Genomic DNA, 21,442 nt, shown 5'->3' with positions numbered 1-21,442 from the left:
CTGGGTGATGAGACACTAAGTCAAAAATATTGATCATGACAACTTTGTCATCTCTACTATGAATGGCACAACTATTGATAGAGTCATGGAGTACAAATATCTTGAAAATTGGATCGATGCGAAGCTGACATTTAAATATCATGTGTCCAAACTGGTGACTTAATTGAGACGCCCCAAAAATTGGTTTCTTTTACAGGAATAAATCAAGTTTTCTGCTGCAATGCAGAAAAACCCTTGTTGAGGCAACTTTTCTATCATTGCAGGATTATGATGACGTTTTCTATATGCATGCATCAGCTGTGACTCTTAAGCTCTTGGACACTAGTCATCACTCGGCATTAAGATTTATTACGTGTGATAATTACAATACTCATCACTGTGAGCTGTAAGCTAAGGTTGGGTGGCCCTCTTCTCTGTAAGCCGTGACAGACACTGGGTTTTATTTATTTATCAGGACTTTACTGGCTTTTATCCTCTCACATTACCTCATTACTGTCTTTTAATGTGGGCTTTTACCATAAACACTCAAGTGATTGGATTACTCTGAAGGTGCTGGCTGTTTTCACTCAGCTTGGAGAGCCCAGTTTTACTCAGCTACACACCTACAACCTGGAATAACCTGCAAAACAATGTGAAGCTTGATTCATTTTTACCCTCATCGCCATGCAGCTTTGTAATTTCATCCTGTTTTACCTCAGGCTGTTCTTGTTTTGGTTGATTCATTTATTAAATTTTAAATGCTCTAGTCAGTGGTTTCATTATTTTATTAACTTTGCCTTGTTATTGCTCTGCCAAGGAATGCGGTGGAGTTATGTTATGATTGGCATTGGTCTGTCTGTCTGTTGGTCTGTTAGCAAAATTATTGATTTCGATGAAATTTTCAGGGAAGATCAGAAATGACACAAGGACCAAGTGATTAGATTTTGGGAGTGATCCGGCTTTTAGTTTGGATCCACAGATTTGTTAAATCATTTGTTGTATCATTATATCAGATAGCGGCATGACGTCACTGTAACCATGACAACAAGTGAACACTAGGTCAGCTGCCTGCTGACGATCACATGATTGTGATCCTACTACAAACGAGTTTTTTAGAAGATTTACTCCATTGGAAATCATGTGACTGAGCAGCCTATGTGGAGTACTGTGCTCTCTGAGTGCTTTTCTTGTTGTGACTGTTATTGAAGTTGTATTTGCGTGTTTACATCTTCTGTTTTCTTACATGGCTTTATTCATATCTTTGCGTAATCTAAGTTTGAATAAAGGATAAACGAATGAATACACAAATCTATAAAACCGTTTAGGGCAAAAGCAGCAATCACAAAAGGTGGGAAAACACAAAAAAGGGAGGAATCAAAAACACCAGAGAAGCACAAGGGGAGGAACTTTGAAAGAAAACTGAAAGTAGCTGAAAGTAACAAGTAACATACATATAGATAAACAGTGGGGGACAAAGACAGACAAGCACAGGAGACATGGGGAAAGGGACAGTACTCAGAAACACTGGGGAGGTGAACTTACTAAACAAAAAGAGTAACCAAAACTGCAACAAACCCCCCAGACCATGACAGCAGCATTCAGCACTGACAGCCACAGTGGGAATGAGATCCAGCAGTGGTGTTGTCATATTTTCTCTGTTACATGAGAAAGGCTATTAATTCTTTGGCATCACTATATACAGCACAGAGGGATCAGTACAAAGCACTATTAAGTTGCTGTTCATGGCAGCTGGACTTGTGCTTGATCTCGGTAACCTCGGTGATTCGTCAGCTTGTATCTGCACAACTTGAAACTAACTACCAGCGTCTCCGGATAAAAGAAACCCTGCCCGTTTACAAGCTTCAAAGTTGAACATCTTACGGTGGATGAGTTAGGTACTGTAGAAAACAGTTCCAGCAATTCCACGGATCACAGTCATTAAGTATTCATCCCTTATTTCCATCTCTTTTAAAAAGTGCCAGTGAAATGTGTGGAGACAGCAGCTCGCCCAGCTCAATTATTCAAAACACGCCAACTGCATTGTGGCTAACTGAGGGCTTGAGCATGATTATGCACATATATTTCCTTTGTACTCTGTGTTGCCTACCTTCAATCATCATCATCTTTGTCTTCTTTGTGGTTTTTGTTGTGGTGCATGCATGCACGCCTTTTAACTGCGGATGTTACGGGGTCAGAGAAACAGCTGCAAAAACCTGCTGCCCCTTCTAATTATACTGAAGCATATCATACACAGTTCTAATTGAATCCATCTGGTTTGGGGAAGTTAGTATTTTTAATGATAACTTAAAAAAAAAACCTTTTAGGTGGGCTGAAACATCTGTTTTGTTAATAATGTTATATAGTCTTTAACTGAGACGTTGTTAAAATGGGTGATTATTCTTTTATCCTAATAAAGAGTTAACAGTTCACTATCCAAAGCATGTGTGAAAATGAAATAGTACCCAATTTAAAATGACACTTTTGACCGAAAACGGAGAGAAAATTTTGTTCCAACTCCAGAATCTAACCATCCATCCATCCATCCATTATCTATACACCGCTTAATCCTCACTAGGGTCATGGGGGGCTGGAGTCTATCCCAGCTGACTCAGGTGAAGGCAGGGGACACCCTAGACAGGTCACCAGTCTGTCACAGGGCCACATACAGAGACAAACAATCACTCTCACATTCACACCTACGGGCAATTTAGAGTAATCAATTAACCTCAGCATATTTTTGGACTGTGGGAGGAAGCCGGAGTACCCGGAGAAAACCCACGCATGCACAGGGAGAACATGCAAACTCCATGCAGAAAGATCCCGGGAAAGCCGGGACGTGAACCAGGGATCTTCTCGCTGCAAGGCGAAAGTGCTAACCACTACGCCACTGTGCAGCCCCAGAATCTAACCATTGTTTCATTAATCTCAACATATACTGTAAATCATTGGAGCACATATACAACTAGAAGAGCACTCAGAGAGCACAGTGCAGTCATTTCTGACCTTCCCTGAAAATTTCATCCAAATTCGTTAGTCTGTTTTTCAATCATATTGCTAACAGACAAACAGACACACAAACCAACAGCAATTGCCACATAACTCCGCCGAGGCACCACCTCCTTGGTGGAGTAATAAATATAGAGCAAGTTATTGATAGTATAGACCAGTTCTCTGGCACACTCTGAAAAACAAAGTCATTTTTCCAAGTTGACAGACATGATTTTGTGCAGATGGACATGGTATTGTTGCTACTTTATCACAGTTTCAAGTTATACTAACTCCAGTGTTGGTGCTTTAACCACAGTAATGAGTCAGCAGACACACACACACACACACACACGCACGCACACACATGTACACACAAGCATGCAAACGCCCTCTGCCTTCATTTACAACTTAAGCTGTATATAAGGGAAGAGGCATCAATCATTTCTACAGTCCGCTCACACTAACTCCTTTCTTTTACCAGTCAATATATTTCATTTTTCCAATTCCATCCAGTACCCCACAGATCCTGTCTCAGACTTGTAGCTCATGATAGAAGAAAAACATTTAAGGAAATAGATAGACCCTTCTGTCTCCCTCCATTTCACCATCACTTGCAGAGATAAGACGAGAGAAACTGTTTTCTCATCTTCCAAGGTATGAAAATGAATGACGCTGGAGGATATGTGAGATTTGAAGGTCTGGGCCAACAAGATGTTTGCAGAATACTGCTTTAGTAAACTGTGCTCACCTTTTACCTGAGAAAACTTTATGAAAAATAATACCTCAATAGCACTACAGGAGACATAGCACGCTCCTTTACTGTGTTGGCTCTAAACTGAATTAATCACAGTGAAATGGTTTAAACAGTAAATTTCTGTGTTGATATAATTATGAAGGTATCATTAATCAAGCAGAGTGATATCTCTTTTTGCGTAACACCATGATAAAACAGACACTGAATGAAAACAGTGTTAAAGTAATTAACGATGCATTGTTTATAAAATCCAATGTGATCAGAGAATATCAAAGTAGAACAAGCATGAGAAAGTTTGTTGAAAAATGAAATTCCCCTGCAATGGGGGAACGTGATACCTTCATTCTTACCTTCCTCCCAACCCTGGGGACTTCCTGCTTTCCTTTCAGCTCTCTCATTCCTTTCCTCCCCGGCAGCCACTATGCTCCATGTGAACTCTGGGCTTCCCTCCACGGGTGGCTCACATGTTCTGCTATTGCCAGGGCACTGGTGATCTGGTGGGAAGAAGAGGAACCAGTACATGAGACTGGTACACTGCAATATTGACAGAAAGAGCATCATAAAAATGACACTCTCCAACAGACACTCTTTAACAACATTTTAAACTGTTTATTTTAAAAGTTTCATTGGGCCCTACCATACTGCAGTTATTAAATGACACTCTCACTAAAGTGAATCTTGAAGCCCACTCTACTTAAATCTTATTAATCTCAAACCTCTGGGCAAGAAAACTAATGGCACCAGCAAAATATGTGCATGAGTTCTCAAATAATAACTGGCAAAGATGGTCGGAATATAAAACACTTCAAAACACCTTGTTTGGTCTGATTAGCAAATGGAACTTGTAATTACATTCACTGCCAGGGGAAAAGAATTATTCAATTAATTCAACGTAATGTTGCGACACTATGTTTGGGCTTTATTGACTGAATATCCAACTACAGAAAAAAAGAGTCTCAAGAGTTTTAAACTTTGGCAAACTCTAAGGTTGCTGCACATGCACAGCTTCATCCCCAATCTTACAACAGCTTTAAAGAGCAAATAGAAAACTTGAAAGATGGATGCTTTGTATTTTCAACTTTAATGGCCTCATTGGGTTCTGTCAGCCCATGAAACAGAAAGTAACACTTTTAAAAGCAGCACCTCATTGGTGCATAGTGCACAGGTTTTCACTGGTGGTACTTTATGACTCCCTCCAGGAATTTCCGCGAATTCAACCAACCTCTGCGAATTCTGGGCGACCTTGCAATTTTGTCCAATCACCGCAACTTTTCCTCCCGTGAGTTCCACCAATCATAGCAGTCCCCAGAGCAAACATAATGCACATACGTCACTGAATTCACTTGTTTTTGGTTTGAAGATGCAGACACATCCCATTCTAATGTCTGATGTTCTTCACCTAAGCAGAAGTAAACTGTAATATTGTGGTGGAATACAAAAAAAAAAAAAAATCATCGATTGATAAACACTTTTCTACCACAAAACATATTAGGAGGATGGTAAAACGAGCACAGACCAGACAAATCACCGTGATTTAAGCTGTTGCTTCCAGATCTGTTTTAGCACTGAAAGAACGAAGGGAAGTTAGATTAATTATTCCGCCAAGGAACACGGTGGAGTTACGTGATGATCGGCGTACTGAATCATTCCTCTGTTAGCAGCATTACTCAGAAACAGACTAAAGGAGTGGAATGAAATTTTCAGGGAAGGTCAAAAATGACACAAGGATCAAGTGATTAGATTTTGGCAGTAATGCAGCTTAAAGTCTGGATCCACGGATTTGTTAAGGACTTCCCATTGAGGTAGCGGTGCTTTTCTTGTTAATTGACGTGACAAGCTGTGAGTGTGTGTGTGTGTGTGTGAGAGAATACATGTGTGCCAGGATGTGAAATGAACTTTTTTAGCCACTGACAGATATGTCCAAATGTGATTCATTCAATAGTAAATTTTCATTTTGTGCCTTAAATCTACCAACCACTTCATGTTAGACCAGGATCTGGCTGCTGCTAATTTCCCACTGTGGTACACCAGCTTGTGTAAATGGGTTGGAGTGTTAAAGAATAATTTGCGGAATAAATATTGTCAAATACAATCTTGAAACATGTTCTAAAAGCTGAAAAAATGCAACTTTATAGCAACTGTCACTGTCTATTGCCATTCCATCGCAATAAATAAGCTTAAAACATTGCAACTTACATTGCAAGTTTTTAGAAAAGCTGCCATGAATTCAGGCATCTTCGGCCACAACAATCTCGAAAAACGCCCGTGGAATCCTGGAAGGACTGCTTTATACACATGCAGTGTTCTTGTTAAAGTTGTTACTGTCCAGTGTTGGACTGAGTGTAACAGGAGGTAAAGGAGAAATGGTCTACCTATTTCTAGGTTTGTATTTCTATCCTGGACTCCACTACAAAAGCTTTGCATGATTCACAATTCAAAGAAATTGTTATTTATATTTTAATATACTGTCTTTTTATCCATCCACTCAGTTCACCCTCTGTTTACAACCAACAGTTCTAGCTCCTGTCTCTTCAAAGTCTCCATTCTTCTGGTCGGCCAACATCTACGAAGCCTGCCAAGGGGGCAGCAGCTCGTTCTTGTGAGCTCTACCGCCTGTGGCCATGCAATGTCTGAAGCAGAAGACCATACAAAGAAATCTACAATGAGCTGATGTTAGTAGAAAAAAACCCCACAGAAAATAAAAACTAAAACATTAGAAACAGTCTGAAGTCTGAGCTTTTCTAGTCATGCATATTGGTTACACTTTATTGTCATTTTATTCTGTTTTATTTTTGTTTGTCTCAGGGATTATTTTCACATATTTGTACCGAATTGTTTGAAACTTTGGTGGTTACAATGAATCTAAACATCTGACACGTGTGGTTGTGTGCAAATTGTGCAACAAAGAGGTTTTTTTTTTTTTAATCACCATAGCACTTCAAGCTGACGGTATCGCCTCAATGCATGTTGCTGTTAGCACCAGAGCTAACGTTAGATATTCAGATTCAGACAAACTTATTTGTCCCCAGGGGGCAATAAAATTATTATTTTTGTTTTTTCAGATGACAGTCTTGGTACTGGCAAACGGTATACCCGTCACACAACAGACCACTTTAGAAGATACTGAAAGTGCTTGAGTTTACAAAAAGTCTTAAAATGTTGAATATAATCACTAAAATTGCACTTTGAGCAATCTATGAATGTAGTAGACAGATGAAAAATGCAGACAAATACAATTGAAACAAACATTTTTTATGTTTAAGTTCACAAATTTGTCTATTCACCGATTCAGTCGCCAACCAAAATGTATTTGAATTGAAAATTTTGCTTTTTGTGTCAAATATTTTGTGTCAAATATTGCTATTATATATATATATATATATATATATGATTAATCTAATTAATCAGATGCATTGTAATAATAATTATATGTGTGTGTGTATATATATATATATATATATATATTTCAAAATATGGATATTTTGAAAAATCTCAAATATAAAACATGTTCTGACTTACTTCTCACTTTTTTGTTTATTGCATAATTCCAGATGTGTTCATTCATAGTTTTGATGTCTTCAGCGAGAATCTACAAATATGTAATAAATATGTAATTGTGTGTGTGTGTGTGTGTGTGTGTGTGTGTGTGTGTGTGTAGATATATAGATACACAGATAAAACATGAGGAAGGAACATATGTCTCCTTTATGGTGTCATTGCTGTAATGCCAAAAAACCCTCCATAAAAAAATTTGCTCAGAGAGATAATGTAGGGCCTGTTCTCCTCCCACTCTTCTTCTTACTGTCTCTATCTTTGCCTCCATCTGTCCTTCACTCCCTGTGGACAGACTTCATGTAGAGTTATCCCCGTGGCTTGGTAAATCACTGTTTGAAAGGGCTTGGTCACTTTCAAATGACTTCTCACACCAGGCTCGGGCAGAAAAGAAGTAGACTGTTGTATAATTATCTTTGAATGTCTTCTAGACTGGATTTGAGCGGTGGACTGAGTCAGTCAGAACATGAAAGTAGTATTTTAATTATCACACTGCCATGCCAAAATGTTTGTCTGATAATGCTCACTGCTAGAGGCTGATAGTTAGCAAAAAGCATAAGATGACTGACATATCAAACATTAATTCAGCATTTTATTTATTTATAATTTTTTTATTTCATGAGAAAGATCACAGAGTTCAATGTTTTTAACAGCAGTGTGGTTAAAACTAATCCCACTAAATCCTATAAATGAGGCACTGTGAATATATCAGTGCAATGAACAATAATCATGGCCATTATGTCTCCATTTTGTACAGGAGACTCACAACTTCACACGTAGCACTAGGACTACAAATAAAGCATGACTGTTATTAAATAATGTCATGGAACAGATAATATAAATTTGACACAGTGATATGATTTTCTTGTTGAAGATGGCTGACAATATAATTCAGCATGGATTCATAGACACAGTAATGGCATTCAGGGTCAGCAGGTTTTTATAATTAATATAAAAATATTTTCAGAAACCACTCCGCTGAAGTATAATAAGTGTGATGGAGCCACTTTATTAAAGCCAAAGAGTTCAGATTAATGCACTAACAAGCATAGAGTTGCTGGAACCGATGCAGGTCTGCTGCAGTGCATCACCTGCACCTCACATTATAGGACTCTAATGGAGAATGACAGCCACAGTTTTAACCAAAGGACATTACAACAGTTACTGTCTCCAAACAACCAAACGTTGCAGTTTTTTTGATCGGGCTACATGGTTAACACTTTTGCAGCTAGAAGATCCCTGGTTCGTGTCCCGACCTCGGCCTGGGATCTTTCTGCATGGAGTCTACATGTTCTCCTGTACATGTGTGGGTTTTCTCCAGGTTCTCCAGCTTCCTCCCACAGTCCACAAACATGCTGAGGTTAATTGGTAATTCTAAATTGTCCATAAGTGTGAATGTGAGTGTGATTGTTTGTCTCTATATGTAGCCCTGTGATAGACTGTTACCTGTCCAGGTTGTCTCCTGCCTTCACCCTAGTGCTACGTGTCCACTGGATCCGTTTTTCCCACATATAAACGCACCGCATCTGAAAATCACCCGCTTGGTGGGTGTGTGCTTGAAGCCAGTAGCTGGTGTTCAACTCCTGCTGACCTTCTTCTCCAACTATCCTGCCCCTGACTGGATAAACGCAGCGACTTGGGAGCTATCTGCTCCTGGATTTCAAGCCGGACCAACATGACAGCTCAGTCTCAAACTTTCTTTTATTATGAAAAGTCCAGCGAAAAGTATTTCTGAAAGCATTTGAGGCAAGAAATAAGCTGTGAAGTAGCTGAATTTGTCCTCATTGTAGCTCACTGACGGCTAGTTTAAACGTTTGACGAAAGTTTCAAGACGCATTAAACCTCCATGCATAGAAGTTGAGTCTATTTTATGCAAATGAGCTCCGGAGAGATGCATCAGATCGCAGCTCGAAATGCACTGCAACCGGACCAGCATGCAGCATGGTGCGTTTCACATAGACAATGAATGGATTGCAGGAAATTGCCGGATCTAGTAGATATGTGCCTTAAGTCAGCTGGGACAGACTCCAGCTCCCCGCGACCTTAATGACAATTAAACGGTATATAGATAATGGGTGCTTTAGCTCTTGGTAAGTTGGAATAGCAGACAGTGCAGACATTCTAATTAGACAATCCTATTGTATTCATGTCATCAGTCAAATATAATAAGAACATCATCAGATTCTGTATGTACAGCGGTTTAGAGGTCTGGAACCAGGCCTGGGCAAATTATCTCACCCACTTAATAAGAAAATGTCCACAAAGACCAGCCACAAAAATAACATGATAATATAATGAATGCTATTATTAATGCTTGTGTATGCAAAGTCTTTCAAGTATTGTCATGTTTATACATCATTACTTGTGAGGAAATGAGTTGTTGACATGTTCCTCTGTTTGCAAAGTCAAAATTGCCCTATCGGGACAAGTAAAGTATATTAGATTAATTTAAACTGAGTTGAATTGTGTTTAGAGGGGCACTTCTACAACACTTCAGATGGACTACATTAACACACTGATGTTATCAGTTAAATGCAGCAGCTTTTACTGCTATACTGTCCAGATATGCAGTGCTATAGCCACAGTAAAGAGAACTTTCTTTTCCAACATTTCTTGGACAGGCTCACTGTGCTGAGGTCTTGGAAGCTTTCCCATTTTGTGCCTGTCTTCGAGAAATCAGAAGCTATTTCACATATTGATTTTAGAGCAAGAGCACTCACTTCTACTGTTTGTAAAAGTTTTGTTTCCAAATTTTAGTTCAGCCTGTAAAACCTAGATACCACATGACTTACTGCAAACTCTGCGCTCTCTAAGCATTACTAGTGCTGGTATTCTTTGGATCAGATACTTTGTAATGGGCCAACAGAGAGCATGTGTCATGCAGGGCTGCTGTGTTTGATCCTAGCTTCAGTATAAACTAATAAACTAATAATACACGAGCTTCTGAAGTCTGTTTGTCGGCAGTAGACATGACTTCCTCTGGCCTTCTGTACAAAGAAAAAGCAACTAGCATACTCAAATATTGTAGCGCAGCCAGCCTCAGTCAGAGGTTAGCGTGTTAAAACTGACAATACTTAATATATGAAAACAATGCTTTATAGCTTTTCTGGGCTTCTCTGCTTCTCATTCTATACAGTGTAATAAACATAGCTGGATGGTTTGATGTGAAGTGCTGTCTTTAATATAATATGAAAGATTTAGATGCACTGGCAAGGAGGATAGAAATCTCCAAATAGCAATAAAAAAGCACAAACCGGTACCTGCATCACAAAGCGAACAAGACATAAAGTCAAGATGCCCTACAGCAAATCTGTCACATCCATTGTGTAAAGACTGTCATATGATTCTATTTAAGCCTGTAAGTCCCACACCTCTCTCTGTATCAGGAATGTACCAAACACAGAGGGACGAAACCTTGATGTCTTTATTTGCTATGCTAATGACCATAAATAAAAGGTAAATAAAAATTTGGGCTGGGATTTTAACGCATTAATTTTGATTAATTACAGAAAAAAATCATGTGTTAAAAAAATAGCACATTTAATCATACCTTTCTCAGTTCCCTAATTTTTGCCACATGGGTAACACTGATGCACACTCCAGCCCAGTAGGTGACGGTAATGAACCTAAAGTCCGTTTGCCAGTCGTGAAGAAGATGCACAGGAAGCACTGAGTGATGTCAGCTCGCAGGAAAGTTTGGTGAACAGTGAAGGCAGACGAGACCGCATTGCTTGGCTTGTTGGGCAGAGAGTTTTCTTTTAAAAATCTTCCCAATGGCAGCTTGGATAAAAGCGTGGTTGTGTGCAAATTGTGCAACATAGAGTTTTCTGATCACCACAGCACTTAAAGCCGACATTATCACCTCAATGTAAAACATGTTGCTGCGAGTACAGACACCAGAAGCTACGTGTCCACAGGTGTTACGTTTCCATGTGACGCATGTAGCATGGAAACGTGCTACGAGAAAAAATGGCCGTTTTCCCTTTATTAGGAAAACTGCTCCGCAAAAAGTAGTTCTGAAAGCGTTTGATGCAAGAAACAAGCTGCTGAATCTGTCCTCATTTTAATTGAACGACAGCTAGTTTAGACAAACGAAAGTTTTGCAATGCATCAGACCTCCGCATCCGCACCGAATTTGCATAAAGTAGAAGTCAAGTCTAGTTTATGCAAATGAGCTCTGAGGCAACACACCAGAATGCAGCTCGAAATGCGTCGCAACACAACCAGCATGCAATGTGGTACGTTTTACATAAACAATGAATGGTATGCGAGAAATGGACTAACCCTGTAGACATGTACCTTTAGCTACAATAGTTCTGGTACAGACAAACAGTGTAGTCATCCCATAATAGACCACTTTTCAAGACATTGAAAGTGCTTGACTTTACAAAAAGTCTTAAATGTTGAAGATAACCACTATAATTGCACTTAGATTTTGCAGTAATCTGTGAATGTAGTAGACAGATGAAAAATGCAGATAAATAGAAATGACACAAACATTTTTCTTTTTTAAGTTCACTTATATGTCTATTCATCAATTCAGTCGTCAACCAAAATTTATTTGAATTAAAAAGACTGTGCTCATTGTCTCAAATATTGCTATTTGACAAAATGCGATTAATCACAATTAATTAATTAGAAATCCTCTAATGAATTAGATTACATTTCTTAATCATGTCCCAGCACTAATAAAAATGTATCACCTAAGTTGTTTTCTTGAACATGACAAACAAATAAATCTTCATAATCTGCCACCAGTTTGCTGTTTAATTTGAACAATCCAATATCTGGATATCAAATAAAAATGATTCTTAATATCGTCAACTTGGTGTTTGCATTTGCACCTCATCTTAGTAAACATGTTTTATATCCAAGAGAAACAGGTTGTGAATGCAGTGGAAATGACATTACTACTTTCACACAAGATTATTTTAAGTTAGAGGTTAATGTAGATCATAGCTCACTGCATCAACACCTTCAGTAACACGAGTCATAAACTGTGACATGAATAGTTAGAGTCTATGTGGACCAGGCACAGTTCACGTGACAGGATGATTGAGTAAAAACCGAAAAAACCAGACATTCCACATGGATCTGATCTCTGTTGGTGTTTGCTAACAAGATATGTTCTCTGGCTACGAGCTACGAAGCCACGGAAGTCGACCAAACGTGGCATGAATTCTACTTAACGCAGTCAGTTCCTGCCAGGAAGCTAGTCAGCTGTCTGCAGATATCAAGCTGACAGCATAAACAGTACAAATGAATTATTAAGTTGGCTTTGGCTCTAAAGAAATACCTGTTATGTTTTAATCTTTTTGCATTTGACCAAGGAAAAGACAAAACATGTTGATGAACCTGTTTTACAGAAGAATGTTCACAAATTGAGGTGTGCAGGAAAAATTCTGAGATTGATTTCATGTGACATTTTATGTGGCATTAATCAGAGAATTTAATTAAATGGAATAATTTCTGGACTTTGAAAACTGAAAACAGATTAAATGAGCAGATGAGTGTCAATCCAGCCCTACAAACCAATTTAGTAAATGTGATCATTTCTGTCCAATATTCTGTTCTACTCGTATTTTCACTATCCACACTGTATTATCAAATATTTCTCTCCTTAACTATTTCAGTCTAAAATATGTAACATACATTCTGAATTAAAACATAGCTGGAAAATGTTCAGTGACTTGAAACGTTAAACTGAACACTTAAAACGAGCTTTACCTAATGAGGTGGCATCAAGGCTGCATTAGGCTGCCTGTAAATTACATGGCTGTCCACTTTAGGAGGCAGCTCCCTTCAAAGAAATCCTATCAGCAGTCCTTCCCAGCCATTTAGTGCCAGAAGGGTAATAGTTTCCATACTTAAAGCTTGTCATTTGGCAAAAAAAACATTGATTCCTGTAGCTCTTCGTTATTAGGGACCTTCAGGGCAGATTGGATATGTAGAAAAAGAGAAGTTCAAGGCTGCAGTGAAAGGTCATTTCCTTTGTATTTGTCTGTGTAGCTGGATGCAGTGTGCTGAGCTGTACCGGGCTTTAAAGCTGCACCGAGCTGAGATCAGCACAGTTGTTCTGACTCATACTGATGCAAACAAACACATTCACTTTCAATTCCAGTTTGTACTGATTGGTCCATTCGCTAGAGTTTCTGAAATGTTTATCAGTAGCTGCCAGCCAGCAAACTCTGGTGGGATGAAAAAGGTGACAGTTTGGAAAATAGAGTTGAACTTTGCTTTGTGACACATTAAGTGAGTGACTGTCGCTGCTGGGGCCAAAGAAAAACTACGGTTGTTAAGCAGTGCTCTGTGTTTCTTTTTTTCAGGGGCACTAGTGCGGCCAGTTGCAAATGTGAATATAGATGAAGGAAATAATAATGATGTATTAGTTTTTATGCATAAAATACAGTGTCAAGCTGACTGAATAAAAAGATTACTTCAACTATTTGAAACATAAGATGTACTCTGAACCAAACACAAAGCAGGACTGCATTAATAATGAATCCATTTTCAAAAACGGCAAGATTTACTAATGTGTATTAGACTTTGAAATTGAGTTGAGGTTATTATATTCCTTGTGATCAAATTTCACAATCAAATCAAAATTCTGATTATTTAATCCAAATTCTTCTTTGTGAAGTGGTGAGTTAAGTTTAACTTCAACTTTTCCAAGTTCCTCAGGTTACAACTATGAGAGACACTAAATAGTACTTGGGTAAATTAAAGAAGAAATGAAAAAATGGCTTTTCAAACTGGAGTATTGTGTATTGAGAAAGCTTAATGGTGCTGTGGTCTGGCCTGAAGCCACACTGAGCTCTTGCAAGGTTTTGATCGGAGAAAGTGATCAGTCAAACATCTTTCATATGATTTCTGCAGTCTGCTTTGCTTTATTTGTTCTTGTAGAGAGCAACAACTATGGCATCACAGAAGCTTCCAGCATGTTTTCTTTTCTCAGATGCTCTGCTGGATATCATGAAAGGTCCAAGGGCATCAGGACCTGCTGTCCTTTCCTGATGCCCTGGCTGAGTTTGACTGGAAGATAGCTTTCTTATTCTTTCAGAGTGTGGTTGGGGCAGGACTAGCTGCTGGGAGAACTGGCTTAGAGCTGCAGGGTCGACCGTGGAGGGCCTGTTGAGCAGGTTGCTGAAGTGTCCCGCTCTGGGACCTCTCAGTACTGCCTGGTCTTTGATCAGGGTTGTGTCCAAAGACAGCGATGGAGAGCAACCTGATCTCAAGGGACATGCACACATGAACATAGGTATAAAAATATTTATATTCATATCATGGCCTGGTCCTGGGATCTTTCTGCATGGAGTTTACATGTTCTCCCTGTGCATGCGTGGGTTTTCTCCGAGTTCTCCAACTTCCTTCCAAGGTCCAAAAACATGCTGAGGTTAATTGGTGATTCTAAATTGTCCATAGGTGTGAATGTGAGTGTGATTGTTTGTCTCTATGTGTAGCCTTGTGATAGACTGTTACCTGTCCAGGTGTCCCCTGTCTTCCCCCCGAGTAGAATAGAACAGAATAGCTTTATTGTGATCATACATAGAAATAGAAATAACTGCCACAGTACAGTGCATTGATAACAAGCTAAATTAACTCTAAATTAAAATTAAAGTGTACATATGAAACAAGACTATATTAAGAATTACAACATATGCAAAAGGCAGATATATGCAATACAGTGTGGGAGGTGAATGAAATCAAATAAAAAAAAACAATAAAATAGAAATATTGGTAGGAGATTGCACGTAAGTAGCATTAGAAGCATTAGATCAACTGGGACAGACCCCGCCCCCCCTGCGACCCTAATGAGGATTAAGCAGGGTATAGATGACGGATGGATGGATGGATGGATGGATGGGTTACATACATACATTTGCATACAGATGCAGGTTTCACTCCTGTCTCCTCACATTTCTCCACCATTGGATGTCATACTAATATTCATGTATGTAGAAAAGCACTCGGCACACTGACAAGCTAAGCACTTCTGTGTGTTGCCAAATGGGGCTGGGAGATATGATTCAACTGTGGTGAGCAATATCTGGGTCTGTTATCCAATTTCGCCCACCTTCTGCATGTGCAAAAGCACTAAGAACTGATGACTTGCCAAATGACCACAGACATGGGTTTAACAGTTCACTCATTCACACTCACATCTTTGATTTTCTTTTAAAACCATAATATCCTCGGAATATATAACCTCATCTTTTTTTCTGACATTCCTGAGCAATGGCCCATTTACCTTTTGATTACACCACTGCACATTTTAATCAAACTGACTAAAGAGCTATTTAGAGAAATGGTGACTACCATAAAAAGCATTTCCGACAATGTTCTTCCTCCTCACTGCGTCTGCCAAAAAGTATCCTTGGTTGCCCCCTAATGTTTTGGCAGAGCATTGTTAAATTAGCAGCAGGTCATGACAAACAATCTCCCTGTTAAAAAGTTAGCTTTAATATTTGATTTGTCTCTAAGCACAGAATAATTGCTGGAAACACTGTCTGAATTTGAATCAGGTGCTTGCTGTCAGACTGTAATATCTTTGGGAGCAGAATTTATGCGCTTTATAAAAAAAAATCCTTGGAGAAAATAACATTTCCTCAAGGTTGACATCTTTCAGCTGTTGTGTGTAAAATGGGGCTATAATAGGAGATAATGTATAAACCGGTGAGAGTAAATTAATGACATATGCTGTGTTCTGACTTAATGGAGGGAAAACATGTTGAGCAATTTGTTTCTGTAAAGGTATTTATAGGACAATATTTTTGTTTGCTGTTGCCATTTCCCTGTTTCTATAGAAATGTAGATCCCTCATTTTTTCTCCACAGCAGAAACAGACAGTAGAAAAGTGGCTACACCATTTGGGTTCACCATATTTTAATGCTTCATGTGCAAATAATTCAGCATTATGACTATATTTGAAGATAGAACTCTCCTTTAACATTAGATACCACTGCTACTTAAATCATCAGTTGTTTCTTTATAGTTTTCAAATTTGGACAGTCTGTATATGTCTTTAAAGACTATGCAAAGTTGTAAAAAAATAATATCTGCATATAATATTGACTGTAGGCGCTATCACCACTCGGGATTTTACCACATTCGTGAACAAAAACATGCTTCGAGTTGAGTACAATTGCATTAGATGGCAAATTACAGCTCTATAGCTGCCTAAATACCAAAAAAAAAAATTAGAGAACAAGATTAAATTCAGCATACATTCACAGATTTTTGTATTGTATATGATATTTTAACTATTGTCACAAAAGCAATAACAATAGTTTGATAAATTCTAATCAATTCTAGTTGTCATCACAGAAATAAAATACTGACATGCCACCATATAATTGAATATTTCAGCTTGTTTTGAAATGAAATTGGAGCTCATTCAAAAGAGGTGCCGTGTCTCAGATATATCATTTCAACAGGTTTAATTTCTTCCTTCTCTGATCTACACTCCATTAATTTTATGCCATCTCATCTGAATGTAATTCCATCAGCCCTGTAACCTAATACATGATAAAAGCTTCTCGAAAACAGTATGAATTATAATCACATTATTATTGGTTTTAGTGGTCCTGTTTCTTTGTTGGGGCTCTGAGAGCAACAGGCTTTGATGATAATTAAAGACAGTCGATGAATACCAATGGCCCAGATGCTGTGGGTGCTGCTTGCAGTGATGCTCAGGATACAACAACATGCCGTAATAGATCACAGGGCGTGCAGATGCAAATCTACAGGGAATGTTAAATGCCTGTAAATCTGTGAAGCTCAGAATGGTCAGTTGCTGCTTCCTGCATGTCATTCCTTATTAAGAAAGAGGACGGTTGTTAAGTTAATTCAAAGCCGGAACTGACCGAATGTGACCTGGACATTATGAAAAGAAAATTGCCGCTCAAAGGAAAAAAACACAAAACAAAACAAAACAGCAGCAGTGTTCCGTGACTATGACAGCCTACACAGAAGTTGAGGATCAGAATTGTTTCTGAAGGCTTTTGTAAACAATGTCGTGCACGGTTTGATGGCTTATTTATAAGCACTTGTTATTTCTTCAGCTTCAGTTGTAAAGAAGTGGAAGCTGAAGCAGCCTTCCTTGTGCAAATAATGTGAGTTTTATAATATAGGTCGGTTATTAAATACAAACAGAGGCAGTAGATCACAGTAAACAAGGCTTATAAATGATCTTTCCCTCTGAATACAATGCATAAGCTCGGGTGCTTTAAAGGGAATTAATTTACTGTTACAAAAACAAGCAAACAAAACTAGTAAATCTTAGCCTTGTTAGTAATTAGGCAGAGCATTTACAGAGCTGCCAGCAACACTGACTGTGTTAACAACGGCGTGTGATTGGTTAATGAACCTGTCAAGATACTACAACCCAGAGCTCGTTCATCAAACAGAGCAAAGATTTAGCGGTGTGCCGTGTTACACAGCCGAAGGTCACAGCCAGCTGTGGCCATCTGAATTGTCTTTATAAATGCATTTTAAGGGCACTCAGAGAACTCGTGCTCCTCCAAGGCCAAGGTTCTATCTAACAATTTCAACCAAACGCACACCAAAATGCACTAGGCTCTTTCTGTGCCAATGCTTCGCCTCTTCACCAAGATTCATGAAATGAGGCTCGGTAGTTTTTGTTTAATCTTGCTGAAAAGCAGACAGATGAGCAAAACCTTTGTGGAGGAACTAGTGAGTTTCCAATAAGGCAGAACTAGAATGAATTTGTAAACTCTATAGACTCTTTCAATTTTTCTCATACTTTGTTGTGTTTAAGATTCATCTTAAAAAAGAATGTAATTCATTTTTTCTCCTCATCAATCCAGATACAGTAGACTTTGACTTTATTAATCCTCAGAGGGAAATTCAGTTGTTACAGCAGCATGGACATTCAACAAAGGGGGTAAAACAATAAGACAACACATAATATTAGGGTAAGATGTAAAGTGAAGGTAAGATTAAATAAAATAGAATAAGATAAAAATATAGAAAATATAATAAAAAAGAGAAATCACCAAAATATACAAGAATATACAAGAGTGATACAGAAATCTGCAAATGAGAATGTGCTTGGATGTGCAAATGATGTAACTAGGTGCAGATAGTTTACAGATATAATAGAATGTACATCGTTCAGTATGTACAGTGGTTTCATCAGTAGGCAGAGTGACACAGTCCTTGTGTGATCTGCCGTAGGCGCATTTTATTGCTGTGGGGAGGAGTGACTTCCTGTAGCGTTCCTTGGAGCAGCAGGGTTGTATCAGTCTGCTGCTGAAGCTGCTCCTCAGATTGTCAACAGTTTTATGAAGGGGATGGGAGGTGTAGTCCATGATGGCCAGCAGTTTGGTCCTCTGCTCCACCACCACCTCCAGGGTGACCAGCTGACAGCCAACCACACACTGGGCTTTCCTGGTCAGTTTATTCAGTCTGTTGGCATCCTTCGCCTTGATGCCTGCCCCTGCACACCACAGCAAACAAGATGGTGCTCGGCACCACAGACTGGTTAAACATCAGGAGCATGTGGTTGCATACATTGAAGGACCTGAGCTTCCCGAGGAAGTAGAGCCGGCTCAGGCCCTTATTCTAGACAGCCTCTGTGTTCCAGCTCACTCCCAGGTACTTGTAACTCTGGACAATCTCCACATCAGTCCAGACAGGAGAGGGTGGCAACTTGTTCCTCCTAAAGTCCACCACCATCTCCTTGGTGTTCATCGAATTCAGCTGCAGGTGGTTCTCGCTGCACCATCGCACAAACCGGCCCACCAGGTTCCTGTATTCATCCTCCCCTTCGTTCTCCACTCAGCCTACTAGGGCCGTGTCATCTGAGAATTTCTGCAGGTGATACGTCTCGGTGCTGTACTGGACGTCCACAGTGTAGGTGGTGAAGAGGAAGGAGGACAGCACAGTTTCCTGGGGATGGGCAGGTGTTGGAGGTCAGACGTTCAGACACAGTACTCCAGAGTGCAAAGGAAAAAATGGCGCTTTTTTTTGATGTTTTCTGAATTTATTAAAAACCAAAGACTAAAATATCACATTTCTATAAGTAATCAGAGCATTTGTGTAGTCAGATGCCCCTCCTTTAAGAATAATGCTCAATTAAATCATGCTGACTACAACTTTGTTACCATAAAACTAAATGTGAAATCTGGAAAAGGGGCATTTTCCCAGTTTGATGTCAATCAGCTACCTATAGGTAACTTCTAGCTCACTTCAAGCTTGTAAATCCTCTTTTTCATGCATGCTTGGACTCTAGCCTTAATTATACCACCTTGGAGATGTATAAATCTTTTTTTTGTACCTTCAGCAGTGCCTTTCTAAAGAAGGAAGTGATCATGAAAAGGCTCCCAGGGTCCATTTGCTTTTGGGAAATGGTGGTAAAACCATCATTTTACTGCTTTGGTTAATTTTTAGATTTTGGGCAATTTTGCTTCCAAACATGTCTTCCTTTATACTAGTGGGAAGAAAATAGTGTAAATACACATTTAAGTATTTGTTTTTCTACTCTTTGGCAATTGTGTTAGTTACGTAATTTTCTAAGTACTTAATTTTCATATTTATACATACAATGCTGAAGAGTTGTATGTATAAGTAGGAAATTAATTGTTTGTTTTTTTTTTTTTAAAGTTATTTTTTTGGCCTTTTTGTCGGCTTTATTAGATAGGCGCAGTGAGAGAGAGACAGGAAACAGGGGAGAAGAGTCAGGGGAAGACATGCAGCAAAGGGCCGCGAGTGGGAATCGAACCCGGGCCAGCTGCATCAGGGACCAGCTCTGTACATGGGTCGCCCGCTCAACGTGTTGAGCTATACGGGTGCCCGGAAATTAATTGTTTTAATGTAAGCAGGGAAACTGTTGATTGTGATATCTAATAGATATATGTTTTTCACACTTAAATAGTGCTTTCCAATTACAAAGTAATGGATGGCAAAAACCATATCTTTAAAGGCTGCTCAAAATTAGTTTGCTCTCATACTCTGAGACTGAAATTCCCACTTCAGTAGTACTTAGATCCACCAGGCTTTCCACTTTCATTCCTGTTCATATTCTGAAGGTTTTTACTTGGGGGTTTGTTCATTCACGGGATGATTTATAAAACATTTTCCTTCTAAAAACATGGCAATTTTTTTTTTCTGGCTGTTGAAAGCATTTTTGTATTTCTTGAGTGACAGAAAGAGATATCCAAAATTCTCTCACTAGAAAGTTTAGACTTTGTGCCAACATTATGAAAGGTCACAAAATGAAACAACAAATTTGAACCTTGAAAATGCATACAAGTTAGGGCACATTTTCATAGATAATACTTTATTTGCATATTCTAATACAAAACTTCAGAAATACTTAAAGTATTTTTTTTTTTAAATGGGGAAATGTCATGCTCAGGTCAAGCTCTATGCTACAAGTCAAAAGACTTTCAGACAGAGTTTGTTTCTGAACTCTGGCTCGATCAATCCTGGAGTTTGCTTGAAGTTACCTGTGTGACTTTAGCATGCTCTGGGTTGTCCTGTTGAAATATACAGTAAATTTTTGGCCAAGCACAAGATCCTGAGGACACAAAAGGTTTTCACTCAGGATTGCTGTATATTTTGCTGCATCAATCTTTGCTTCTATTCTGTCTAGTCCCTCATCCTCATAGCATGATGATGCCACCACCATGTTTTACTGTAGGGATGGTATTAATGAGCCATGTCTCATTTTCTCCACAATAACATTGGGAATTGTAGACAAAATGTTTTTGTTTCATCAGACCAGAGCATTTTGAGTGTCATTGAGGTGCTTTTGGCCACATTTCAGTGTGTTGTTGTTTAGTTTTGGTTAGCAATAGCTTCTGTCTGGCCACTCCACCATAAAGGCCTGCTCAGTGGAGGGCAATAATGTTGTCTTTCTGTAACATTCTCCCATCTCCAGAAATAAACTCTGGATCGCATTTATAGTGACCATTAAATAACTGGATACCTGTTAGACCGAGGTCCTTCATTCACGTTTGCGGTTCTAAATTTCTTCCATTTGAGAATCACGGAGAGTGCTGAGACTCAGGCACCTTCAGTGCTGCAGAGATTTTCTCGTATCACATAATCCAGCCTCACAGGTCTACATGAATCTCTTGACCTCATGGCATATCCCACCGACTGTGAAACCAGATACAGACAGGTGTATGCCATTCTAATGATGAA

General features: G+C 38.9%; 1 protein-coding gene across 3 annotated transcripts in view; it reads right to left on the bottom strand.

Annotated features, from left to right (window-relative positions):
- alk (ALK receptor tyrosine kinase) overlaps positions 1-21,442 on the bottom strand; it is a 498,812-nt gene that overhangs the window by 272,294 nt on the left and 205,076 nt on the right. For 2 of the 3 annotated variants that reach the window (XM_055005938.1, XM_055005937.1), the window contains exon 3: positions 4,060-4,215. In XM_055005938.1, the coding sequence (XP_054861913.1) occupies positions 4,060-4,215 (156 nt within the window). The remainder of the gene's footprint in view (positions 1-4,059; positions 4,216-21,442) is intronic. The other variant, XM_055005939.1, reaches the window with a different exon arrangement.

This window comes from Amphiprion ocellaris, chromosome 20 (assembly GCF_022539595.1).
Source record: "Amphiprion ocellaris isolate individual 3 ecotype Okinawa chromosome 20, ASM2253959v1, whole genome shotgun sequence".
NCBI lineage: Eukaryota > Metazoa > Chordata > Actinopteri > Pomacentridae > Amphiprion > Amphiprion ocellaris.
This window is presented reverse-complemented; position numbering and strand designations above follow the sequence as displayed.